This window comes from Thermochaetoides thermophila, assembly GCF_000221225.1.
Source record: "Thermochaetoides thermophila DSM 1495 unplaced genomic scaffold scf7180000011806, whole genome shotgun sequence".
Taxonomy (NCBI): Eukaryota; Fungi; Ascomycota; class Sordariomycetes; order Sordariales; family Chaetomiaceae; genus Thermochaetoides; species Thermochaetoides thermophila.
In genome coordinates this window covers 1,038,985-1,066,396 of record NW_006383023.1, presented here as the reverse complement: position 1 = coordinate 1,066,396, position 27,412 = coordinate 1,038,985, and the positions used below count along the sequence as shown (strand labels likewise).

At 52.5% G+C, this 27,412-nt stretch overlaps 3 protein-coding genes across 3 annotated transcripts; all 3 read left to right on the top strand.

Moving 5' to 3' along the window:
• Positions 1–6,742: 6,742 nt before the first annotated feature.
• CTHT_0003290 (anaphase-promoting complex subunit-like protein) lies at positions 6,743–9,973 on the top strand (the record flags this gene model as incomplete). The annotated part of the gene is made up of 1 exon (XM_006690813.1): positions 6,743–9,973. The coding sequence occupies one exon, from the start codon at positions 6,743–6,745 to the stop codon at positions 9,971–9,973; it is 3,231 nt and encodes a 1,076-aa protein (XP_006690876.1).
• Positions 9,974–17,435: 7,462 nt separating this feature from the next.
• CTHT_0003280 (uncharacterized protein) lies at positions 17,436–21,241 on the top strand (the record flags this gene model as incomplete). The annotated part of the gene is made up of 4 exons (XM_006690812.1): positions 17,436–20,016; positions 20,094–20,364; positions 20,422–20,686; positions 20,753–21,241. The coding sequence occupies 4 exons, from the start codon at positions 17,436–17,438 to the stop codon at positions 21,239–21,241; spliced, it is 3,606 nt and encodes a 1,201-aa protein (XP_006690875.1).
• Positions 21,242–26,103: 4,862 nt separating this feature from the next.
• Positions 26,104–27,219, top strand: CTHT_0003270 (TRAM, LAG1 and CLN8 domain-containing protein; the record flags this gene model as incomplete). The annotated part of the gene is made up of 2 exons (XM_006690811.1): positions 26,104–26,586; positions 26,644–27,219. 2 exons carry the CDS (start codon positions 26,104–26,106, stop codon positions 27,217–27,219), a joined length of 1,059 nt encoding a protein of 352 aa, XP_006690874.1.
• Between the last annotated feature and the right edge of the window lie 193 nt (positions 27,220–27,412).

The window sequence follows — 27,412 nt, the reverse complement described above, 5'->3', positions numbered from 1 at the left end:
GTATATAGGCAGATCGCAAAACCGACGGTCATTCCATTTTCTTGGATCGCGGTTAAAAACAAAAGTCGTTGTTGATAGTTTTTGTACTCAGAATAGCATGACAAGATGACTACGATCATGTTTAGTTGGTCTAAGATATACAAAGAAATAGCATGAAATTACCATCCAAGTCAACATGAAGCTCTGTGACTTTTACGTTGGAGTTATCTAAGTCTTGATATGGCTACAAACTGCATACGAATGGCCTTTAGGTCTGGGAATCATGATGTATACCCTTCGTTGTTACGGTTAAGGGAAATTTGAGGCAGTTTCACTTATTTTTCTGTGACCATTACATAAATGATATTGCTACACAGTAAAGAACGCTAGTTAAATCTTAGAGCAGCATCAAGCTTACCCTCGTCTGCAAATACGACGAGTCATTTCGTATGCTTCTCGATCTCCATTTCCCCTTCCCGCTCTCGGCTTAGCAAGCGAGGACTCTCTGGAATATGGCGCTCAGGGATGGAGCCAAATTTCTCAAAACTCCAGCCGCTGCGTGCCTGGCTAGGACAACAAAAGAAACTCCATTGTCTAAAAGGTCAGTCAGGGAAAACAGAGTGAGCCCTTTTTCAAGTATCATGTCCTCCTAGACTTGCATAATAGTGAGGGCCTTGCAACCCGGGTTGCAAGACGAGACAACAAGGCTTCACTGTTGGACTCCAGTCGGCAAAAGTTGGCCAATTGCCATCGTTCGCCTGCCGTCAGCTGGTCTGTTGCAATCCCGGGGAGACGCATGAGCATGCAGCTGGATCTTAAGCAGTATCTGTTGCATATTTTACCCAATTGTATCATTCAAAGGGCTGTTATGCTCCACAAGGGCGCTTAAGAGAGTGGCAAAATACAGCGAGGGAAGCATCGCATGGTGGGGATGTGACCAAGATCACCCGGGAAACTGGCTTTTTCACGTTGCCTCGCACACACAAGTGAGGTTTTCATACAAATGCTTTCCTAATCTATCTATTCGTTTGCTCAAAACCTTTGAAGAGTCACCGCTGTTGTCAGTTTCCTGACCTTGCTCATAACAACAGCTTTGAGTCTTTAACATGTACAAGCTCGGGAGCGTTTGAATATCTCAAGGAACAACATGTACATTCAATTATCAACTAATTTTCTCTCATGAGATGAAGCATGGGACTTAGTCATACCATAAACTGTTGACAAAGGGTAGTCTTACTTACAGAGAAACATATGTACAGAAACCCAAATACGTTATGCAGCATGTAGGGAGCTCTCTGAAGTTACCAGCCATTGACTACCACAACGTCAGTCACATGCCATTAAGCACATAATCTACAAGCGCTGCGGCTTGTTACATTGATTTCTTTTAAAAAAAGTATCTGGTTGAAACAACCATCGGCCTCGCCCTAACCAGCTTACTACCATTGTGCAGGGTGTAAAGCCGGAGAGCTTGAGGGACCGTAACACACCAATGGTCATCAAGAGGGTGCTGTTAACTGAGATAAAAGATCGAAAAGTCGACTAGATAACCTTGAATCAATTCGCTTCTTTAATTACTGATACCAAGAACTTTTGGACTTAACACAGCCTCCATGGAAATAGCAAGGGCTTGCAGGAGGTGACATTCTCAGGGGCTACTACAAAAATTGCGGTTAACTACTCCGTCTGATTGCACAATATACGCGATTTACTGTAAGAACACAACAACTTTTGGCCCAGACATCTGGCCGGCCGTCTTCGTTATCGATTGGCTGTTCAAAAGTCACTGCTAGACAATGACCGCGCAGCCATTGGCAGACATAAATCCAAAACTTCGTTGCCTGCATGTCATCAGCTCTGAGCCTCATTCGAACAGCTCGTCTTGTAGTTCCTTGTTGGGGCTTGAACTTTCCTCCGGAGCTTACACCGGCGGGCCACAAACGGCTTCCCCCAGCATTTCAGCTGTGACCGGTCGTGTCCGGCACTACACCGTCTGAAGACCGGGACCGCTTGTTTGCGCTAATTCACCGAGTGGGTCATTCTGCGCTTCTGTGGGTCTTGCTATCTCTGCCAAGCTGCTTCGTCAGAGGTTGATCATCAATGACTAGCCGGGAGCGGTCCGCGGCGTGACGGAGGCTTCACCTTGTGGCGGCCTTCCAACGTCGAAAAGCCTGTCGCCCTGTCCTCGAGGAGGGATCACTTCGGGTTGTGGGCAACGCATCCACCTTGGGAACCGTCTGCTCGTGCCTGCTTGGGCATTTGTGGGAAAGCCTTAATGAAGTCAGGGCTTGCGTTCTGGAGCTGATGATAGGGTTAAAGCAGACAAAGAGTACGGATCTATATTGTCTTGCTTATGTATGTAATCTTACTACACGCACACCCCCCCCGTAAGCCACATGTGGCTCTCCAGATCAGACCCAACCGGAAGACTTGGACCTGGGAGCTTGGAACACTCCCATGGCCTTGGGAAAGGGATCGGCCCCTGCATGAACACATCGTCCACTCAGCCGCTTGGCCTGTTGGCCACGGCCAATTTCTCCGGCCCATTCTTGACCAATCTGTGTCTAGTGATTGGGAAGTTTGCCCAAATCATCAAATTTGTCACGTTCTTCACTCACCTTATTACCGCCTGCTGCTGTGCCCGTTTTCGCAGCATCTGCAGCCTGGATTCTAGACTTTGGAGGGCTCTTGTCCTGATTGGTGCATGTCTCCTCACAACGGTTTTTTTTGGAGCATTGTGTTTGGTTGCCATGTTGCTGTAGTCTGCAGCCCAAGAGCGTTCATTGTCCCTCTCACGGGTACCAGACTCGCAGCAGCACCCAACAAGCCAACAAAACATGCAGTACTATGTAAAGTCAGGCTTGGCCGTGATCTAAGGGTCTGAATGGCCGTTGTGAGGAGCCCACATGCTACTCAATGTTACCGGCGTCTGCCCGGTTGCGATCTTATGCCCGTACCCTGTACACCAGGACAGCCTCCGAAACATGCTGGCGATGGCCAAAAACCATGCGGGGACGGATGAATGAAACAGGGTGTGTGGCGCTGTGCTCTTGGTTTCATGAATTATTGCGCTCAACTTCTCTTCTCGGCTGTGCCTGGCGCTACATAATGAACCGGTCAAGCTTCAGTTCCGGGGAGCATCGACTCTCCCCTAACGACCAGAAACAATGGCAAAAATTCATCGCTCAAGGGGAGAGCACAGGTGCCCAGGCAGCAACAAACATTTTCGAACCAAACGAGGGACACAGCCACGTCGGTACGGCAAGCTCGGCGTAAGACATGAGGCAATGAAGCTGCCAGCTCTTGCTTTGGAAACAGACTATGTACATGCCTTGATTCTTTGGTAATGTGCTATATAGGTATACACACGCGTATACGCACACACAGTCACACCTTTTTACTGTTGGGCAGGAAAGACGGGCTGTATAACCCACATCTTCCCCAGACAAGACTCAGATCTTCTCGGCGCGGCTGCGTTGGTTAAAACAGCAGTGCCTGAGGCAGACAGAACACTACTCTGGAAGCTTGTCTGTGCCACAAAGGCTTCAAGCTCCGCTACAGCTTTGATCGAATAAGACGGACATGAAGACACTGAAAAGTTGGAGAAAGTTTAGATCCTGCGTTAGCTGGCCGCTCATACCGGTCCGTGCCGTAGGCATCCCTGACCCACGTGGTGTCATCACAGTCATGAAACCACCTAGTCTTACAGGTCAAGTTCTGGATGTTACCAAAGCCAAAGAACTTGAACCCCGGAAAAAGGAAGAAGGATCGTTGTGGCTCACGGCAAGTAAAATGAGGGAAAGCAGAACTATGTTACTGTTGCCTCCAGGAAAATCCCCACTCAGGGGAGCTCGACCTTCCGCTCCTATCCGGGTTTCCATGTCAAAATCATGTTTCCAGAAGCTTTACGCTGGAGAACGGCCCGGCGCCAGCTACCAGTGGCTACCGACTAACGGCCAAAAACACTCAGTGTCATTACCGTGACAAATCATCCCGTGCCCCAGGAAAACTGTCGGCTTGGGTCTAAATTTGCGTCGTCTTGTACCTGATCAGCCCCTCCATCAGAGGTATGCAGAAGCTGAAGTCGGATCCGGGTCGACCGCCGGAAACAAGGGACCGGGATCGGGTCAGTAGCTGCGATATCTATACGGAGCTACTGCAGCGCTGACAAAAGCCTTAAACTATTGGGGAGATCCACCAGCAACCGGCGCAAGTTGCAACTTTTTGTTGATCATCGACCCTGCTGGTTGGCGGATGAGACTCTCCACTGATCTGTCGGGGCCCAGACAAAGTTCCACCCCGTCCCCGTTGTTCGTATGCACCTGCCTGCTGGAGAAAAGCTTAAGGGGTATCCAGCCCATGTCCAGCGGAACCTTGTGGATGACGCTAACGTGGAAATCTGGGTACCGTAGGGCGGTGGTGCCTAGACATCACGGACGCTATCAGAGTCGGGCAAGGGTTGCGGTAGCGTTGGCGTCCTTTCGTCCGCTATCCGCTAGCATATGACATTCTCCGCTGTGGTCTAAACTTGCCATGGGTTGGGGGGCTGATGAAGGAAGGTCATTGGAAAAAGTTAGATCCTCAAGCTGCCCTTGACCCTCCAAGAGCGCGGGAGTTGCTTGTTTACCTATGCCGATGTTCTGTTCAGCGTGTTCGGTACTGCTCTTCCGTCCATTCTGCAGCACAGCCACTGATTGTACAATCTTGCCATCCACTAGAAATGAGGGGCTTCACAGCAAGAGGACTGCAAGGACCTTGGGACAGATAGTGCTGAGATCTCATCAGGGATATACCCTTTTTTTTGCCCACGCTCCGCGGATGTGCTCCATAGTATCAAGTTTTTAGCAAAGCCACTGTTGATGCTCTGGCGACCGAGAATTGGCCGTGTTAGTGCGGTAGCGGTGATGAAGTGCGTCATCAGGTCATGGACGACAACAAGAACTGCGTATCCCTGCGAATCAGAAATTACAAGCTATCTCGCGGGTCATGGTTGTAGCATGGCAGTGTCGAGTGGTGTAACGGGATAATTCGACAAGGGAGCGCGTACAACAGAGTTATGGAAACCGGAGAATGTCGGATGTGGGAAAGGTATGAGGGGAACAACAATGGCGAATCACGAAATCGCGCGCCTCGAGACGAAGGGACAAAAGCTTCAGCTTGGCGCAGGTCAAGACCGGGGTCACTCGACCGCCAAACCAGTGCGAGCTGTCGGAATTACCCTGCTGATGGGATATTTTTTTAGCGTCAAAAGAGAGTCCATCATCCATGTGCCGCGGCGTAGGGCAGCAACCTAAAGCATGGGGAATGCTTGATTTCGGTTGTGGTGGAAAGCATCCGAAGTGGTTGTGTGTTGAGAGTTGGGGGCCAAAACTTCTCCGCTGAAAGTTTGAGCATCCTGGTTTGTCGATTATTGCTATAAAGGGGAACAAGGGCCAAACGTCTCAAGAGTCGGATATCGGGGGCCTCAATTGATCAATACTTCAAGTAGGACAATATTCGCATAAACCATGTTTTTCTACCCCAGTAAACAGTGCTCCAGGTTGTTGTTGCCCTGCGGGGATGCTGAGGGCAGGTTTCGGAAGGATTGCGCTAACGCGCGGCACGCGCGGCTAATTGGACAATCTGTGCGCCGCTGACCACCGACAAGCGCGGAAAGTTTGTTTAGGTCTTGGCATTCGATACTGCTTAGCAACCCGATCCGGATGTTTGACTCTTGACAGACGCGGGGTGCTCAACATCAAGGCCGACGAACGCGGCCACAACACCACCATTCCTGTCGAAAAAGGAAGGCAGGCCTCTTCTGTTGGCCATAACCACGTGCAGACGCGCTCTTCCAGCGCTTGATAAGTACGCGCGGAACTGCAGCCGCATTGGCAGGCGGTGCTTGCTTGGATTGATAGTGGCGCCTGCTCCCAGCATCAATATCGGATTGGTGAAGTGGCGACCGACATTGACGCTGTCAGTGGGCGAGGTTTGCTGAGCAGACAAGCTGTGCCGTAACAATTCGACGAATGCCACCCACCTGACCTGTTAGTCGACATCGCGCCGCCTTTCTTCCTGCTGGCTGACCAACTATCACCGCCATCATCATCATCACATCTTCACATCCGTTATCACCGGCTCGCCTTCTTGTTTATACCACCCACCTATCGGGCCTGTTTCTGTGCGGCCCAGTCTGCGATCCAGAGAACTGAGACGGCAAAAGCTAAGCGCGTTGGCGTTGAAGAGCTGGCGAGAGTTCACCGACAAGCAGCTGAACCGGGATTCATGGGAGAAAACCGAGTGCAAGGAGTTGTTTACCAACCGCCAAACAAAAGACCGTCGGTCACGATACGTGGGTTGAGGAAGGCTTGGTTCCAGCCATCTCCATTGCGATTACCGAACCAGACTACCCGACCCGTGAAGATCAGCCACCCCAAGCAGCCAGACAAGGCAGCCAGCCCACCTATTCAATCCATCTTTTTGGAGACCCAAAAACAGGCAGCTGCCTGCACGGAAGCGCTGTGCCAAAGCAAGGCAGTTCCCGACCATCGGGCACTCACTTACACACCATAGCCGCTTGTTCGCTTACCACGCACCCCATAAGGCGAGCTGACTTGTCTCGGACATCATTGCCACTGATTGGTTTGTTTGGCTCCGAGTTGGGGAGCTATCACCAGGATCTGGTACGCCTTCGCATTGTCATGCGAGAGATTTGCATCTCAAGGGCCCGAGAGATAGGCGTGTACCAGCAGAACGAGCGAGAAAGGCATAACCACCCAAAATGCCTGCTGCTGTTGCATCTCAATGGAAAGACCGACGTCGGCGTGTGTTTCACTCCGTCTTTCAGACTGACTTCCACCAGCCAAGCGCCGATTTGGCAAGCAACACTTCCTTTCTGGGCTTTAAGCAACCGTTTGGCGGGCACCAGCAACAACAGCAGCATCATCATCGCCACCATCTCCATTATGGACACCTCTCCCTTGCTCCCAAGGAAGAGCAGCCCGAAGGAAGACGCCCCGCCTCTGTCTCCTCACGAAGAGCCGCTCCAGGCCCGTCATTCCAAGCGCAAAAACAGCCGCAACTGCATTCAGGCTTACTGGGATCTGGAACAGCAGACGACCAGGCTACGTATGATCGTGCCTGGAGTATTGTAACTGCCAGCATCTCCCTACCGTCGTCTGCCATTGCTCAAGGCTCGCTTGAGCCTCTGACTGCCGAGTCACTACAGCAATCCTGCCCACGAGAAGATGTCAATCCCGAGTTCTTTGATGCCTTCGCTCTTGTCGTTAATGCCAGCATCCTTCTCCCTGGTGCCACACGCACCGCCGACATTGTGGCATGGCATGTCAACCAAGTCAGGGCTCACTTTGCCCAGCACGTGATTCCGCTATTGTCTGGTTGCACAATTGATCCAGATGATGGTGATGAGGAGGAAGCAGCAGGTAGTTTGGAACATGACATTGATGGCAAGCGAGTTACTCGCCGGAGGAAACCAGCAAAAAAGGGAAGCCGTTATGATAAGCATCTTGTCATTGTGAGGACCTGTATCCGCACCCTTGAAGCCGCTTTGCGCCTGTATTTTCAAGGGATGAACCAGATCATATCGGGCTTTCGACGTCTGGCTGAAGACAACGTGGGTGTAGTCAACGATGGTGGGGAATTGTTAAACGCCCGCTTCCGTCGCGATATTTACGCTCTTGTCAGCAACTCTGCCTCGGAGGGGCTGATGAGATCGGTTAAAGTTGTCTTGTTTCATCTTGTCGGTGTGATCCTTGGGGTTCCATGCCCGGATGAGGTCGGAACACTTCAGGACTCCCGGCCAGCACCCCCTGATCCTGCTGACCCGAAGGTTACAGCAGCTAGGGAACGTCTCCTCGAGCTTGTCAAGCAGCTTCATAGCGTAGGTCTGGCTGGCGAACGCTTCCATGTTCTGTTCGCCGAGGTAATGGATGCTATGATGTCCTCTTTCGTGACAGGGGCCTATGCTGGTGTTTGGGGAGGTGTAGACTCGCGCCCACTCTCGGCCAGCATGGATGCCATTTCACGATCTGCATCACTATCTGCTTCAGCTTCACGCTGTATCTCTTCTCTCAACGACTGGGTTGAAAACTGCTTTGCACGACTGAGTACGGAAGTCCTGTCGTGTATTTCACCCAAGTCATTGAATACCTCGGCGGCGTCGAAAGCCACTCTCCAAACATACCAGTCTCTCGCCCTCGGTAGACTAGCTGCTCTGCGCATACAAGAACTCTTTGATATCGTCCTAGCGTGGCCTGCTTCCCGTGGTGCACTGGATGACTTGCGTGCTACCATTACGACACCTGCTCGGCGTAAACAGCTGACAGACAGTTTCTCTCATGCTTTGCAAACGCGGTTGTTGCACCCAGGCTGCAGCACTCTCGATATCTTGCGCACCTACATCTCGATCATTCGTACCTTGCACGCCCTCGATCCCAGCAAAGTGCTTCTGAGTCACGTTGAACCGGGTTTACAGTTGTATCTGTGTCAGCGGGAGGATGCAATCCGGGTTGTTGTGTCTGGTCTTCTTGCCAGCCCTGAAGAAATGCGAGCCGCGCGGAAGGCTAAAAGTGGAACGGGAAAAGAGAAGGAAAAGATACCAAGGACAGGTGAAGGGAAGACTGGGAGACGAAGGGCGGACCATGGGCCGTTTGTTACTCCCACCATGCCCCTGCCATCCCAGAGGACTCCCGGAGGGGACAAGCGACGACGCGAGAGCACTCCAGAGGTCATTGACGCCACGGATAGTGTGAAGCAGGAGCAGAATTCGAAACCAGCGAAGCTTGTTGAGCTTGCTCTGCTTTTGAACGATCCGACACAGACTCGCCGTGTCGCTCCTGATGCCGACGATGACCTTGACTGGAATGATATGAACTGGGTGCCCGATCCTGTTGACGCTGGTGCCAACTACAAACGACCCAAGAGCGAAGACGTAATCGGTACCCTTATCTCGGCGCTCGGCAGTCAGGACGTTTTCATCAAGGAATTCTCAACCATTGTTGCCGAACGTCTGCTGGGCGAACCAACGCGGTTCGACCAGGAGTTGCGTGTGCTCGATTTGCTCAAGCGCCGTTTCGGCGAAGCAGCGCTGCAAAATTGCGATGTCATGATACGCGATATCCAGGACTCACGCCGTCTGGATGCTACTATCAACCGCGCACGGGTTCATCGGCGACAAGTCTTGGTGACGCCTGCCAGGGGATCTGGGAAGCGTGATGCGCAAGACGAAGGAGAAATGGAATACCACGCACGCATTCTCTCACGTTTATTCTGGCCAAATCTTGACCGCGAGCACTTCCTGCTGCCACAACCCGTTATTGAACAGCAGAAGCATTACGAACAGGGCTACGAGAGTCTGAAGAGTGGACGCAAGCTGACCTGGCTGAATCAGCTAGGCCAGGCTTGTGTCGAGCTCGAACTGCGCGACAGAACTGTGACTGTGGACTGCAGTACTCTTGAGGCGACTGTCATCTACGCGTTCCAGCAAGAAGATCAAGGAGAGGGTTCCGACAGCCAGGTACCTGTCCGCAAGACTGTCGATGAGCTCTACGAACGGCTCCAAATGGATGAGGACCTCATTACAGCCGCGCTGCAGTTTTGGGTCTCGCAGGGCGTGCTCCGTCGCACAAGTGGCAACCAGTATGTCGTGGTTGAGACCCTGCAAGAAGCGGAGCCTGAGCCGGAAACTGCTCCTGTAGGAGGAGAGGAGCCGGCGGCGGCAGAAGCTGCTCAGGGACAACCTGCTGTGGGAGTGGGAGCAGGGCTCTCGGCCAAGGAACGTGAGCGCCGCGAGATGTACTGGCGCTACGTGCAGGGCATGCTTACGAATGCCAGCGCGACCATGCCTCTGGCGCAGATTGCTATGATGCTAAGGATGCTGATAGCTGATGGGTTTCCGTGGAGCAACGAGGAGCTGGGAGATTTCTTGTCGGAGAAGGTTAGCGAGGGGTTGTTGGAGATAGTTGGTGGGAAGTACCGACTTGTTAAAAAGTGAGCTTTGATCCTAGGCGCTCGCATGGATCGAGATTCGATCGATGGATTTGGGGAAGAGGGAATCAAGATCGGAGTGAGAGGAACAAACAGCATAGACTAAGGCAAGGCATTTCAGTTCTAGGGATTTACTTCCGAATGAACTACTGGGCGTAATGGCATTCCGAGCCACAAGTGCCCTTTTAAGTCTATTGGGTTTGCTACCTTTTCACGTTCAAAACTCCCCGTCTGCTTGCCGATATTTAATCGACCTCTACCGCCCCACTGGACACCAGGGAAACCGAAGTGGTTTTCACAATAATATGGCGCTCACAAGTCTGCTTAACTTGGGATCTGGCCAAGACACGTTCTTAACTTCACCGAGTAATCCTCATCGCGGTAGTGGAAAGTCTCAACCCCTAGGTGAGGAGATCAACTTACTCGCCAATAGATGGACGAGCCTGTTGAAGCCTCCGTCCGCTCTCTGACGTCATTTTCACAGGCCCCTAGCTGATTTCCATCCGAAATCGTGACGCTTTCATCTCATCTAACCCCTTACCTATGTTTTGCTGTGTCATTGCACCGCGTATCTGCGGATATCAGACGAAAAGGCGACTTGTAGCTTTGTAAATCGGCATAAAAATGTTGCGTAATACAAACATAGGTAGACGGGCCGGCCACCTTCATAATAGTGTGACATGCTCGCCACCGGCTTGCCCATATACCGAAGGATGGGAAGGTGGGTAACGCTTCGGCCCCGAATGCCAAGACCGGTCGGGTACCGATCATGTGTGAGCTCCATCCGATGCCGAGCTAGAGCGGGGCCCGGTCGGGGTCGGGAGAAGTTGTGGAAGTGATCCGGAGAGCCAATAAAGGGTGCGCAAGCCTTCCTCGATTTGCGAGGCTTCGTATGCCATAATTGTGATCATCCCAGAACATCTGGTGCGAAGATCTCCTTCTTTTCAACAAAGCAAAGGACGTGACATCCCATGTTCTTCCGTGTGGGTGAGGAATTAGCGCAGCAGGGTTTCTGTAAGAGGGTTCGTTGCATTATGTGTCCGAAGCGAACGACGATGGATCGATGGATCCGGGGGTGACGAGTAGCCATATGCGGCAAACAGACACATCAAACTAACGGAAGCCAACAGGCAGGATAACGGTCCACTCCCACATTTCGATTCTTTGACCAGCAAGTCGAAATGGCAAAAGCTCTTCACGCATGCACAAAACGAGGAAACTGACCGATGTTCGTTGGGCCACACTGCGCCATTTGCTGCAGGGATGCGGTGACTACGGAACGGTGCTGCGGTGGTCGGTGGGCGGTGACTGGTTAAGTGGCAAAGGCTCCATCAAGGCCAATCCGGTTCGGGTTGCAAAACGCCAGGTCAACGCAAGTCAATGGAGAAGACTGGACACGGCTGCCTTTTGTGGTGCAATGATATCAGATATATGTATGCCAAACTTTCTGTTCGCCTTCGTTTGAGATCTTTTTTCGCCCACAAGAGCACACTTTTTGCTGTGGGTAACAGACAACAGTGCGACGTCATTAGCCGCTTGCTAGGGCCGAACCGGACTGAAAACCCTGCTGCACCAGGCTCAATTTCCATCCGAGCCAGAGCCACCACATTTCTGGAAGAGCATGGGGTCAAGTGCACAATTGTGGTTTGAGTGTTCAGCCTGGGCTCAGCCAGGGTCGGTGATGTGGCTGGAAGAGAAGCGGGGGAGGGGGGTGGTAGAAACTCACCTGGTTGCTTTTCGATACTCTTCACTGTATAGGATTAAAGGCCGCCCCGGGTTCGGTTGGCTACCTGGCACCCACGCAGTTTCCCTGTGGTCTTGAGCTGGCGCAAGTCGAAGGCCGGGAATGCGGTATCCGGAGCCTTTTGTGTGTCTGGCCGTCTGCAGCTCCCTCTCGGCTCGCCAATGGTAACATCATGAGTGCTTCGCGATCAGTCCGGTCCTGATCCTGAACCAGGCTCGGCTTGCAGGATAAGTGCTGAGTGCCCGTTCCAGGCCTGCCTACTGATGCTCCCAAGTTTTCAAGCCGGCCAACCACGCTGAAAGGGCTCAAGTGAGGGGCTCAAGTATGAGAAGAGGGGTAGCTAGGTATAGCGTAACGTGAGCCTCAATCAAATCGACACACTGCAGGAGAAGACAACCACAGGCCGATGCTTTTTTTGCGTCGCTCAAGGCTGGCTTGATGTGATAGGACAGGACCGCATGATGTCCCGTTGCTCACTTATTCTAAACTTTGGTTGATGTCGGATCTCGGCGGAACCAGGTCTCTGTCGTCGCCGGGCAGGCTATTCCGTTCACAACTGGTTCGATAAGCAGGTACTGGAGTGTCATTGCTGTTACTGTCAGCTGGGCGACCACAACTGGCAGGGATGGGTGATCAACTGCCGGGATCTTGAGCATTCCCAGCGAATCATTGGGCCGGAGAGCTGCCCAAATGAGCGATGGACCAAGACCAAGGGCCCACTGGGGAAGACGAGCAGCCTTGCTCGAGCAAGTTAACTTAGAAGTATCTTTGTATCGTGAGGGGTTTAGGGTCGTTTGCGCCTTTGTGTTTTTTTGTTTTTTTTTGACTGAGTAAAACGGTCCGCCGTACGAGTGTTGAAATTGGGACCGCCCATATCCACGTAACTGCTGTAGACACGAAAGCCGCTGCCCGGCAATAACAGTGTAGTGTAGATGGTCGCAAACGAAATGCTGGTTGTGGCAGCCAGATACGGATTGTCATGGATTTATCTGTGATCCATTGATAATATTCCCCAAGCTGCTCTTTCACATCACGCTTTTATCTGGATCCTCTGATGCGGCATAAAAGCCTGGCGCAGGAAAGCGGATGAGCACCCTCTACCCGTCCCTGCAGTTATGGTTTCAGAACTCCCAGTCGCGATCCGAACTATACTGAAGGACCTGGCCGCAGCCAGATATAAAATCGGGTACCGAAGAGGCGGAGTCTTCGAGCAACAGAGCAAAAGCTCAAAGATCTTGCAGCGTTGGCCCGGTGCTCACAGACCTCATTTGACAGCCAGCAGCACCCAGTGCGACCAACCTCTCTTGTTTGCCCGAACAAACTAAGCGAGAACTGATCGTCGTGGCAACTCCTCGTAGGTGATCTTCAATTTTGGCCCGCCTAGACTCATGGCACGGAAAGGTCGGAATGGCAAAAGCGGGTTGGGCTCGGGTCGATAACAAGTGAAAACAGTCCCTGCTGTTCAGATTAATCAGACCAGTGGGCTTTTCGGCACCGGTACCTATCCATTGGCAGCGATTTGGTGGCCAAGAGTTGGCGAGGCCACTACACATCTGCTGACTTGCCCGAATGGTTCGTGAGACGACAGAGTGACCTAGCCTGGGCAGGCAGGTCGCCTTTTTCATGACAGGGCTTCTCTAGTTTATGATCCATGATCAGGCTTTTCTAAAAGCAAAGCATGTTAGGTAACCTGCTGTGCTGAAAGTCGTCGGGTTAAGGTTGTGCCAGAGAGGCATACAATACTTTTGGCAAGTCCAAAAGGAATGGAGTGTTCCTGTTGATGTTTGCGGGTCCAGCAAGCAGCTGCAGCAGTCTTCGCCCACTGCCCTGTGCCAGGCTACCTGTATTTTAACGGCCATTCTCAACGGGGTGATGTGTAACAAACGTGTAAGTAAGTGGTGGTAAAGTGCCTGTAAATACTGCTCGCTGTAACTTCACCACAACTTTTTGAAGGAAGGTCAAATATTTTTGAGATCGTGCCAGAATTCTGTACCATTCACTGATTGGATTCAACCTTTGCATCTAAATCACAGGTGGTTCCGAAAGTCCCTCGGCGACGGCACATCCAACTGACAGATAGACAGTGCAAGAGAGTATCCGCTCAGACGGCTGACCAACTGTGACAGGGAGTAACCTGTCAAGATAGGTAATATCTGAACCTTCAGGTGGCTAGTGCCACCTTTAAGTAGCATGCAATCCCCCTTCTTTCTGTAGGTCCCTCCGGCCGCGCAGCTTTAGAGGTAGCCTTTCTGAACCCGGTCGGAGATCCCGTCATCCATTTTGCTCTCTCGTTACCGCGGTAGCTTCGCCCTATGCATGGTTGCTGTCTTGTTTCGAACGTACCATGAGATCGCTTGGTCTGACTACTGCAAAACTGGCCGCTCTGGGCATCTGGTACGAAAACAGCCCAGTCAACTAACAAATGTGGTCGTGGTAGAACTGTTGCCTATGTTTGAAACCAGAAGCTGTATGCAGGCAGTTCAGAAGCCTCGGATGCATCGGTCCTCTTGTGGCTTCCATTCCTTGCCTATATACGGCGCTTGGTTGAATTAGACAGTAGCAAGCATGGAACTGTAGTATGTGCACATCTGTGTGAGCATTGTCCCTGCAGCTCTGTCTAACCGGAAAATCAAGGCTCCGCTGCTCGCATCATTTCACCGTTGACTTCCAGCCAAGTAGTCCGTAGAGGTAAAGGACGAGGTAAAGAGGCCACACTCATGGCAAAGTTTGAAGTTGTCCACTTGCTTGGATCGCAATCCGCACTGGCCTGTCGCCCTTCATTTTCGCATCAGGCCAACAAGATTACAACTGGATCCTATCCGAGTTGCAATGCAATTTTTAATGATTGCACAGCTCATTTAAAAAGTCACTTCAGACCGTCAGACAGACAGGGTTCACTATCACAAGTTTGAAGTGGTATTCGCCGCCCGTAAGTCGCTCCAGCCATGGAAAAGAAATGTGCCACTCCGGATTGAGCAAGCCTCACGGGTGCGTTGGCATCAGAGGCCAACTGATGGCGCAGAAAAAATGCCCCACGATTGTTGGGCAGAGGTGCCTGTCGACTAAAGGCATCTTGGCCCCAGCCTGCCAGTGCTTTGTCCATTTTTGATACGGAAGGCAAAGCTTCCCCCACCCAGGCGACAGGCCGCTCAGGTGGCCATAGAGGACTGTGTCCACCAAGAAGAAAATGCAGATATTTACTCAAATAAAATGAGATAAACTTTTCGATAGCAGATGTTCCCAGGTCAGTGTTCCAGATGTCCAAGCTGAGCAGATAGAGACATGCTGGTTAAACTCTTACTTGGGTTTCAGACAGTTTAAATAAACCCACACAATCTGAAGGACAGGCGTTTCAATACTTTCCACATGCACAGAGCCAACGGAGTCTTTTTGCCATTTCCCTCCCTTTGCTGCTAAAATTTTCATGTTTGAGCACATGGTGTCTTGTTGCGCGGCACCACCGTGCAGCAGCGAACGCACAAGGGGGAGTGTCCATAGTTAAGCGGGCCACTGCACATGACACTACGCTACTCAAGATGTGTCTTTTACACTGACACACTTGCACACACTCTTCCTTTCTTCCTTGCCGCTGTAGCAGCCCATCCATTCACACATGGTATGGCACGGACATTGGCGTCTCCCTTGTGGATATGATTACTGAGCTTCGCTTATACAGTAAGACAGGTACGGTACAGGTTAAACCGCACTCGTTTGTTTCTCTCGTTGTTTCTTCGTTTCCGTCTCCACAAAAACTACCTGTCTGTTCAAGCCATGCAAATCAACATAGCTTGGCCAATATGATTGATATGTAACGCTGGCAGGTGCAGCGGGCAACTACCAACCCCCCCGTCTGTGCCATGAATGCGAGCGCCGCTCTGAGGATTACAGTCCATAATCATGCCCCTCATTCAAAGCCCCAGGTTCCCCTTCCGCTTTCACTTTTTACAACCCGCATACTACCTTACCGTACACCATACGTAGTGTCGGTTTGGAGCTGTAACTTAAGCGTAATAGCGCCGCGTTTGCTGCGATTGGAAACGAATTGGCAAGGGGGGCAAGTTGGTGACCTTGGGTTTCCATTTTGTGACTCGGTGACCTGACCCAGGCATGGTGTGGGTTTGAGAGGCGCTGTGCCTGACTTGAACGAGCGACACGCCTTGCTGCTGCTTCTACTCCGCTCCAAGTAACCCCAGTCCTTACCCCCCTCTTCCCATGTCCTCCGACCGGCCCAGGTTCCAGTTCCCTGTCCCAGTCAGTCCCCGTCTTTGCTCAGCCGTGATGATACAAAACCGACGCCATCCCGTGCTCCGAAAAGCTATGCCCGCTTGTCCTTTTCCTCCCACTTTGTCTTCCTTCTGTTGCCTGCTTGTGCGGCTTCCCAACCCCAGACACCTCATCACCACTATCACTGTTCCTCATCATTAAAATACCTTGGCGAATCGCCCTCTCGAGCTCAGGCCTCCCCCACCGTCACGACAGCACGACACACAGCAATAGCCTGCCCCAAGCTTATCGGCCATTATCGCGAAGCCGTTCCCCCACCAGCAACAGCCGAATCGAGAGACGTGGGAGCAGGTGGTTGAAGCCAGCACAGGGGCACAAAAGGCGACCGATCGTACGAGGGCCAAGTTTCTTACAGTCAGATGCCAGCGGTTTGCGTCGGAATTTTGTACATTTGTGCTCAGGGAACTGTTTCTCTGGATATATTATCGGGTATTGGTTGGCTGCTTTACTGGTTGCCAGGTGGCAGAGCAGGTTGGCAATAAGTGCAGGGAGGACAGGCAGGCGTTTAAAGGCTCAGCATTGGGCTGGAGGGTCACGCACGGTTTCTTTCCACTGCAACTTTGGATTCTGCCTGACAAGATTAGCTTTCAGGCTTGCCCGACCCCCGGTACTCCCTGCTGTTTCTAGTCACCGGGCCGCGCTGAAGATTTTAAGTTCATCGTGGAATTTGCTGGCTGGTCATTGATTTTGGGTGTTCGACCAGGTTACAAGTACCATCACTGTCTGGGGTCTGTTTACTGGTGAGGCACTCGAAGCTGTTATTCTCGCCATTTTTTTCTCCTCGGATCGAAGTACCTTGCGACCGAAATTGTCTCGAGCTCCAGATCGAAGCGGTTTGCAATTCCTCGGCAGCCGACAGCAGCAACGTGCAGGTCGACCTGCCTGGCCTGTGTTCAAGGTCTTGTTATTGCCTAGGGGGGTAGAAGCGACAAGAAGTTGTTGAAGTTGGATGTGAGTGTGAGCGAAGCAAGAGTGGCCAGCAGGTGCAGCAGAGCAGGGAGCAAAGGGACGAAATCTCTTAGTTCTTTAGCTGGCCCCTCTCTCGCTTGCTTGCCAGCTCATTCATCAGTCACACACACTATTTTTGCTTTGCCAGTTTTTCTGGCATTTCTTAACCTGAACGATCAGGCCAGGGACCGACTTAATTGTTTACCTTAGTATTCCAGGTCTTGACTGTGATCGGAGGAGAGCAGGAAACTTAGCAGCAGCCGAAGTTTGCATCTGCTTACAGACTATCGATCTGTTGCTGTGCGCTTCTGAATGAGAAGAACAAGGAGCACATAACGAAAGACCAAGTGACAGGAACTGGCATATTGAGGAGTTCCAGAGCCTGGGCTCTTTTGGCCGTTGAAGAAGACCAAGACGCTCAGTTTCGAGTTTCAAGGGTTAACAAGCGATCAACAGATCAGACCGAGGAATCTCCGGCATCAAACTGTCCAACATGGCGGCAATCGAGTCGCTAGAACCCTACTCGCTGCGCGAGCCCGATCACAACCCAGCGCCATTGGCATTTCCCCCGCTTCATCAGCAGCCTGCCCCTGGCTCTGCATCAGGGCCTGGTTGCCCCTTCTTCCGAGGAGGACAGCAGCACCCGGGGCACCTAGGGCCACAAAATCAGCAACAACAGCACTTGAGCCTTCCTCCAATATCAGCTCCAGGTCCGTTCTCGCCGTTTCGCCCAAGTTCGCACCAGCTACCACAGCTGTTACCGCATCCCGCGCCCTTTTCGTCACCAGGACCTCAACGTCATCCCATACAGACGACAACACAGCCGCTGGCTGCGTCGAGTTCCAGCACGGCAAACAGCAGCCAGGGTCTTTTCACGCCGCCGCCGCCGCCACAGCAGCAGCAGCAGCAGCAACAACAACAACAACAACATCAACATCAACAACATCAACATCAACAACATCAACCACAGCGGCAACAGGCGTACCGTCCACTTCAGCAACAACCTCAAGGCTCTCAGGGGCAACCCCAACCCCAACCCCAACCCCAGCAACAACAGCAGTCTCAGGCACAGAGCTTCTTTCAACAGTCACAGCAGTTGCTTCCCCTCCCGCAGCCAACACCACCCACGCTCCCACACCCCCACTTCCATTCCCAGGCACACCATTACCATCACCACTCCCAATCTCTCTCCTTCAACACTGGTAGTACCGGTAATACCTCGGCCTCGTTTAGCCCATTCAGCCCTATTCACCCATTAAACAATAGCACTCCGCCCGGTCATCTTTCGCAATACGATTCTGTGCACCTTGCCAGCATCAGCTCGTGGACCTCAGGTGCGAGATCAGCAACGCCGTGGCCTGAGCCCGCGAATGCACATCTGCATCAACACAACGCACAGCACACACAGAGCACGCCGGGTACACAAAGCACGCAAAGCACGCAAAGCACCCAGGGACCCCAAGGAACCCAGGGATTGCAGAGCTTGCAATTCCCAGCGCAGTACACGCAGTACACACAGTACCCGCAACAGCCAGGGCAATTTGGATCTGGTCAGACCCCGAGCCTGAATCACAGACCGTCAGTGTCAGTGTCGGACCCAGCAACAGACCCGACCTTCTCGACTCAGCCACCAGTAACTGGCTCAACTGCGCCAGGTGTACCTATAACGTCAACAGCAGCCGCAGCAACAATTGGGAGCAGCGTGAGCCACGGCGAAGCGGGTAGCTTGAACCGTGCGGGTAGTTCCTTAAGCACACTCGGTTCGGACTCGCGCGGGGCAGTCAGTACAGGTGGTACTTCATCCCAAGAGGGCACTGCTGCCGTCAGCGCCGGACCTTCGCTCCCTGGCGCAGCTGCTGTGCAACCACTTTTAAACCCACCTGCTGCCCAGGAGTTCTGGTCTCCGACTTTTTCTCTCCAGAGCCCAGGATTCTCGCATCACACCACCACCACCACCACCACCACCACCACCACCACCACCAACAACAACAATAACAACAATAACAACAACAGCAGCAACACCAACCACGTCCCCAACTCCCACCAAGGTTACCACAGCCAACTCCCGCCTCTTGTGCCGGCCATATTTCCAAATCCGCCGCCATCAATCCCGCATCCCCACCAACACCAAAGCCAGCAGCAGCAACAGCAGACCGCCTGGCACCATCGGCCGAACCAGCCTCTGCCAACGCCATCGACACATCCGGGGATCGGTCGGTCAGGACCGACGGACACTCCTTCTCCTAGCAATACTGCCCCGACCGCCCAGCAGGCCCCCTCTACGCAAACAACAATGAACTTCCAGCGCGGAGGACATCTTCCTCCTCCCCGTGACCTGAGTCTGCCCTCCCTGGAAGCGATTTCGACTTTGAATCCGCCCAACTCCAATACGGCTGGGGCTGCAAGCATCAATAATACCGCTACGACCTCATCGCAAGCTGCCCAACCATATCATACAGTAAGCCATTCCCGACTGGATCATGGCCTACATATGAGCCAGCCCCCTCCATTCCGAGACATGATTCGTTCTGCGGTCGAGGAGACCACGCGAGCGCTCAATACTCTAGGGCCAAGACGCTCCTCTGTGTACCAAACTTTAGAGAGCCCGGCCAGTCCCAGACGTGACTCCCCCCACCGGCAACCAGACAATAGTTCGGGCTCTCAGCGAACCGAAGGAACTTTTGCCACGTCGCGGAGTCCCATGCCCACGCTATTCGGCTCGGAGAATGCGCCTTCTGCTCCCATTCCCATTCCAGTCCCCTCTTCGGTCTCTGATCGCAATCGTCGCTTTGCTGCCCACCCCCCAACCCACATACGGGACGACTTCGACAGCGATGACGAAGAAGACGATGATGACGGGAGAGATTCGCTCATGGATGAGGATGAAGCTGTCTTACGCTACATTGCCGGCGGTCCAAATGCCCTCTTCCCCAATTGGCGCGGTCTTCCAGAAGACCAGCTGCGAACCGTTCAGATTCTCCGTGGCCAAATGTCTAACAAGCGAGTCGCATCCCGGAAAGCTTTGGCCATGCTAGAGAGTGTCCCTCTTGAGACGCTGCCCGAGAGCGAGAGAAGTGAGTCAGCGTTTCTTTTTGTCTTCCTCAGTCAATCTGCTTTCGTACTCGATGGCTAACCTCGGTTCCTACATTAGCCTGTGTTATCTGTTACAATGATTTTGGGCAGCCGACCCCCGAGGGCCACATCGAGGCCCCGCTGCGCCTGCCCAAGTGCAAGCACATCTTTGGAGACTACTGCATCAAGAAGTGGCTTGAGGATTCCGACAGCTGTCCGTATTGCCGTGACAAGTTGCCCTCGGAGCCTGCCATTCCACAAAGCTACCGGGCTGTGCATGATCTCCTCCGGAGTGCTATCTCACGCCATCGGCAGACGGCCCGACAGTCTGAGAGCCGTCGCCATGCAAGGTCTGTTGTTGGCTTCATTCGTCTTAGAGCTGACCGCACTAATGCCAGACCCAGCAGTTCCGAGACAAGCCAACTCCATGCTGCAGACTCTCAGGAGCACAGCACTGGGCAGCAGCGCTCGGGACAACAGGACAACGCTGCTCCCAGATCCTCTCAAACAGGCGAGAGGCGTCTTCATCCCAGCGAAGGACCAGAATCCCGAAGGAGGACTCGTGCTCGTCATACTCACCGTTCTTCCCTTACCGCTTCATCTACCGGAACTCCGCGTCCCCCGGCCACCACGGGCACCCCAGGCTCCCAGAACAGCCCGCCTCGCGAACGTGTAAGTTTGAGTGTCTGGCAGCATGGAGCACTTTGCCTCGAGACGCTAACCGGAGTGGCATTGCAGCCCACAAGTATACTGCTCAATTACTATAACCAGCAGTACTCGCTTGGCCCTTATCAACAGCTGCGCCCTCAGCCCCCGTCGACTACTTTGGCCACAAATTTGATGTCTCCGACTACGTCTGGTAACGGCGCAGCCCCCACACCTGCGACTATTAACAGCCCCACGAGACCAGTTGCTGCCATGAGCTACGAGTACCAACAAGACATCCACTGGTCAGCTCTCCGCGATCCCCCTTATACTCATGGACCTTCCTATATGCCACCACTTAACCCGAATTCTTTTGTCGCGTGGAATGGAACTCCCTCAATGCCGCCGATTACTCAGCCTCACCCTTCTACGATCCCTACCGGAGTAACTAGCGGTCCCGATAGAAATGTTGCTGGTGGACGCCGTGATGGATCGTCGGCTTCATCCTCAACAGATGAGATGGAGGTAGACAGCTGGGAGTCTCAAGAGAGTGCGGCTGCGATGGGCGCCAGGAATCACTAACGGACCAACACCGTTCAGTGATTTGGCCCTGCCTGTCATGGTCCTGCTAACTTGATTCGTCATATGGCGTGGCCAAGGGAATCAACTTTACGAAGAATTCGAGTTTGGTTTGAGACTTTTATGATGTTCAACTTTCACTCTCGCTAGCTGAAAGTTGGGTGACCTGGATCACGTCCAAAGATACACGATAGCCATTTTCATCGATGGGATTTGGCGGATTTGATTTCCAGCACAGCATGTTTACAATGGCCTCGGGTGGGACCTGCTCATGAACTGGAAGGCCTTTGGGACGCTTGACAGTCTCTGAAGTTTAGGAGCATGCACAAAAGGTCATGCTACCATCCTACATGGATGGGGTGATGATGCGAAACATATTTCAGGTGTATGCACGCCTGGGCAAAGCAAAAGCGCTCGGATGTTGTTATCTCCGAGTGCTTGCCTGGGCAAAGGCAGAGAGTCATAGCAAGCAGAGCTTAAACCCTCTTTACATCAAGCCCATTCTTACTCGTCGTTCTTTGTCTCCTCTTCTTTCCCTTTCTCGTTTCCCTTCCTCCTTCTATTATCAGCATGACGTGCAGTTTGTTTTTTTTCTTTTTTTTCAAATTTTCTTATCTTTTGTTACGCTATACATACGGAAAGAGATACATACATGGTTCATGCATGCATGCGGAGATTCACGCACAATACGCGCTCTACACTCGGAAACACTGGGAATGGGGAATGGGATTGTTAATTAGGTTTTGGTCTGGGACTGGGAAATTATTGGGCTCTGGAGGGTTACCGAGTTGATTGAGCAGACTGCACTCTTTATCTTCTCGCTTGCCTGAATTCTCGTCATCCTTTCCATATCTCCTGGCTGCTGGAGATAGGGTGATGGTTTGATGAGCTTGAGACAGACGGGCCGAGACAAAAAGTGATTAGGAGGAGTGCATGAGAAGTGGACATGGAATACAAGACAAAGCAGAGCAAAGCAGAGTAGAACACACTGGGAATTAAACAGTTTACCAGAGGAATAGATGATGATTGTGCAAGTCTTGTGTGTTGATAGGAATTTTGGATAGGCTTAGGGAAGTGGTGCGAAAAGCTGAATCAGCATGAAATGCTCTTTTCTAAGAGAGAGTTGCTGTTCTCTCTTCGACAGCTTTCTGTGGAGTGTAAGTTGAACTGTCCACAGGGTAGACAGACTTTCAGTTAGCGAAATGACACCAAGCTTGCTGTAGGCCAGACCCTGCCATAGGCTGGCTGTTGTGGAGGACAGAAGAAGTCAGCCTTAACTTTCCCATCCTTTTTTAGGCCATTGCAATTCTGTAACCAACTCATAGCCAAAAGCGCAAGTGTGTTCAGTGCGGAAAAAGGTCTTTGAGTACCATGCTCAGTTGTAGATATTCAAGGTGAAGAATTTCAATATTTGAGGTATTTGGCTATGCCCTATAATCCTAATCCCCTCCTCATAATTCTTCAGCTTGGAATCGATTATTTCTTGGTGTTTCATCTCCCTTTCCAGCTTCTCCTCTCTCAAGTTTCTCAGATCCTCAGGTGAATCCTCCCCTGATTCAGCACCCGCATTCAGATTGGGTTTTGTTTTGGCGGATGTTGATGTTGACGCCCTCTCCATCGTTGTCTGGGCAACGGCCGGTCTCCGAAGCTGTTGTTTTTCTTTACCTTTCCCCTGATCGACCTGTACTGCTTTAGAACTGCCTACGTATGGTACTTTCACATGCCCGTCCTAGTCCTTGATTTTTTTTTGTAAATTACAGTCTTTTAGACGGCAATAGGGTCCAGATACGTTTCGGTGTAGTTAGAAACGGGAGAGTGTCTGCTGTTGTTGTTGTCGCTTGAGTCTGCTGTCTCGACGGTAGGTGATATCTTGATGGTCTTTTCACAAACTCATTGGGGTTGTTTCATTCAGCTTCGTTGTGGACAGAGTAACCAGTATCGTGAGTAGTGACCGGCGACAGCGGCATGCTTATGGTTGCTTTGGTCAGGTCGTAGTCTGGATGGACTGATTTCGGCGACTTGGGCGCTGCATCGGTAGCTTTCTGGGATTTGTTCTCTTTGACTACTAGACTTCCATATGGATTGCCTAGCGGTGGAGGAGGTGGAGGAGGCGGCTGGATTACGGAACGTCAAGGACGTTGTGGAGCACGGAAACGAGTTTTCACAAAGATCGAGCGATCTCGATCCCTTTCCAAGCCGTGAAATCCAACTTCTCCAACATCAGCCCTGGATTCGCTGCTACACCTGTAGCGCCAGGCTTGGCACTCGTGGTTTATCCGTGTCCTGATGCTATGCTAAATAGAGTCATCAGATGAGTCTAAACATACTCTGCCCGAGATATTATCTCGGGAAAGCCTCCTCCTAATGGACTGTGCTCTGTGCGACTTGGGGAAACAGTCCGAGCTCTTGAGGGAGGTCTGGAAGTCCATCTCTGATCTCGAACCGGCGTAGGGGATCGCCACCGGACAAGTCTTCCAGGTATAGATGAAGGGGCACGCTACCGAGCCCTTGACTTGGATCTTCTTTGACTCCTTGACAGGGGCTGCCGTTGGGATAAAGAGTTAGTCGTATGATTATTGACATACGACAAACCTGCTTCCTTCTGAAAGAAGTCAATTATGTAAGGAGGGAGGTTTGGCCAGAGACTGTTGTCAATAACCGTTCAGAAGGCATTCTCTATCCTGGAGTCGGTAATGATGTCAGCGGAGCGAAACTCCATGTACATTTAAATCGTTCGCCATGCAAAGGGCAACCAGGACTTCGGCCAGCTGGAAGGATCGGGAATCATTGATGCCCAGGTAATTTGGCTGAGCAAAATTCGAGTGTTGACCAAGCTCGTGTTTGCCAGATAAAACCAGACACTTGGGAAGGAGTGTGGCAACATAGCCCTCCATGTCCGCCTGAAGGCTTTCTTGGAAGAAAAGAAGATCATCCATCAAGCCTCCAGAATTGATGGACTGAACAATCAAGAGCTTTATAGAAAAAGTATAGAAGCGGTAGTCCCCGAGCGAGTAGGCCATCTGACCGACGACCTCATGAGTACTTCTGACGCCCGAAGACTATGCCAAAGGCTGTTCCTGCGGATAACGGTGCCGAGGGCCGGTGTCTTGCACCGACCCTCGGCACCACTTCTTCAGAAGCGGGTTCGATGCTCCAGTCCTTCCTCTGCAAGCAGTCGAGTTTTGGACAGCAGCATCCCTTAGAACAGCCGAGGAAATTATTGCCCCCGCCGGTTCAACCCAGGGGTATGGAGAGTTTGGGGGGCCATGCCTCATAACGACAGCAGAAGACTTTGTCAAGGCTGTCAACCAACTCCTGTTTCAAGGCTCACCACGGTCAACAGTAAGGGCCCGCGGAGATTGAGGACAACCCTGACTAAGAGCCGAGCATCTGGATTTCCGCCAGCCCGGCCCTGCATGAACCGGGCAGAGCTCAAAGTTCGGAAGAAAGCTCGAAGGAGCCCGAGTCAGAGGACGCTGGAACAAGAGATACTAAAATTGTTACCCAGGTCAACAACGGAGGGGCTAAGAAACACCGCTTCAGAAACAGCAGGAAGGAGAACGAAAATTTTAAAGGATATGTGCAAAGGGAGCGGCCATACCGATGCCCGCTGTATCCCTCGATTGTTTCGGCAGCGCTTTTGCTGTGCTTCTGTTGGCGATGGCAACCTTTTCGATGTTGATCGCGGCAAAGGTACAGAAGTCCGATGTCGTCTCCCAAAAGTCAGAGGAAACGCCGTGTGATGGGACAGAGAATGCCTTGAAGGCTGGGAGTCCCAAACGAATCAATGCCCATCGAGTAAAGCTGGAACAAACGATAGAAAATGGCAGTGATAGAAGCGATGGCAGTTACTGTGGTGAGATTTGTGTTCTCTCATTGCCGGTTCTCCCTTCACCGCACGTGACATGGGAAACATCAAACAAAAGCGTTGAACAGATGACCACATAAGAGAAAAATTGCAGGCACACCCATGCATTACAGATCACTACTCCATGACAGTTGTTTGAAAAGATGGTCAGAGGATTATTGACCTACCTACCAGGTAGGTAGGTAGGTAGGCATTGTAGGTAGACAAGTATGGAAATATAGCTCCGTTGTAATCAACAAGATGGAGTTGTGGTCTGACTGGCAGCCTGACCTTTGAAATGTTGGGAATATTTGTGATGGAATGAGAAGGTGTTCCTGGTGATCCGAGTCAATGCTTGCATGTGATCAAGCGCCCTCAGACTGAGGGCCCCAGCTGACCCTTCGCCGGCACAGTGCGAAGTCGTGCTCCCACGCGGCCAGAGTCGCACCTGGCCAGCCTTGGCATTGCCAAGACATGTTCGATCTTCCCCAACAAAAATAGGGCTTGGCGGACGTAAGCCAATTGTAACCTCTGAAAGTTTCCCAAAGCGGATGAGGGGACGCGGGAAGCAGCCTCACGGCGTGACACCAATGGGGAACGAATGACGATGTTGCACATGGCATAGCACATTGTCGCCGGTGCTGCAGCTAGATAGGTAATTCGAAGCTTCTTGTTAGGAGCTGGCTTGTCCGTGTGCCCATTGTCATCCGTCGAGGATTGCCTGGAGTCGGACCATTCTCTAGCTCAGCTCTCCCACCAGTACGGTATCCATACGTACCTACACCGTCGTTAAGTCGCCGACCTGTGGTGTAGGGCTGTGGCCTGGAATCAGTGGATGCTTCAGGGGTCCGTGGGCGAGTCCGGGTGCCTGCTGACCGCCTTGGCGTGCCGTCACATTCACTTTGAAAAGACAGCGCAGAGCTCCAACTGGCACAGTCAACACCGATCTGCCCTTTTCCTCCATCCCAACCATCGCCCAGCTCAGCTCAGGTCGCGGTCGCCCCACGCCGACGCCAACATGCGCGACCCGTTCCCATTTGCGCCCATCCCGGCGCTGAGCAAGGCGGTCGAGCCGCTGGCCGACCTGCTCGCCTTCCCGACGCTGCCGCTGCACGTCCACGAGGTGCTCGGTGCTGCCCTCTTCTACACGCTTACTCACTCCGTCATCTCGCCCGTCGTGTCCAACCTCTTCTTCTCCAAGTACTACCCGAAGCATAACCGCGCGAAGAAGGCCAACTGGGATGCCCACGTCGTGTCGCTGGTCCAGAGCGTTCTGATCAACGCGCTGGCTCTCTGGACCATGTTTGCCGACGAGGAACGCAAGAACATGGACTTCGAGCAGCGAGTCTGGGGCTACACTGGCGCTTCCGGCATGATTCAGGCCCTGGCCTGCGGATACTTCATCTGGGACCTGGGCATCACTCTGCTAAACCTCGACATCTTTGGAGTGGGCCTGCTCGCTCACGCCATCAGCGCCCTGGCCGTCTACTCCTTCGGCTTTGTGTGTTTGCCTGCCCCTTGTCCCAACAGTAACCCACTACTAACCCCCCATCTTTAGAGGCCCTACCTGAACTACTACTCTTCCATCTTCATCCTCTACGAGCTGTCGACACCCTTCCTCAACATTCATTGGTTCTTCGACAAGCTTAATATGACCGGCTCTAAGCCACAACTGTACAACGGCATTCTCCTGCTGGTTACCTTCTTCTGCTGCCGCCTGGTCTGGGGCACCTGGCAGTCTGTTATTGTGTACGGCGACATGTGGCGTGCCATCCACGAGGGCCCCTCGGCCGAGTACATCAAAGCCGCCTTCTCCAACCCGGCTACCGCCAATGACCCGGACGTCAACCTGATGTACTTCGCCCGCGGCGCGGGGCCCGTCCCCATCTGGTTGGCCGGAATCTACGTTGCTAGCAACCTAACGCTCAACAGTCTCAACTGGTATTGGTTCTACAAGATGATCCACGCCGTCAAGAAGCGCTTCGAGCCGCCCAAGCCTGGAAAGAAGGGGCCGCTTCCGGAGGCTAAGGCTACTGCTGTGGACAGCCAGGAGCCCGTTAAGCGTCGCAGGAGGCCATCCATTGAGGATGTGGTGCCGGATACGGAGGAGCTGCGGAAGGGCACCATTCAGTAAAGAGAGAGAACCATGGGCAGGGAGGGGTAGTGCAGATGCACTACCCTTGCCATCTGACGGAACACGACAACGGCCTAGTGGGTGAGATTCGGGCTGGTTGGGAATGATTTGTGACGACCATGATGTACCTACATGTATTAGTGATGGTGTGGGCGCAGGTTTGGTGTCAAGAAGGAGGTTTTGGGGCGGTCGG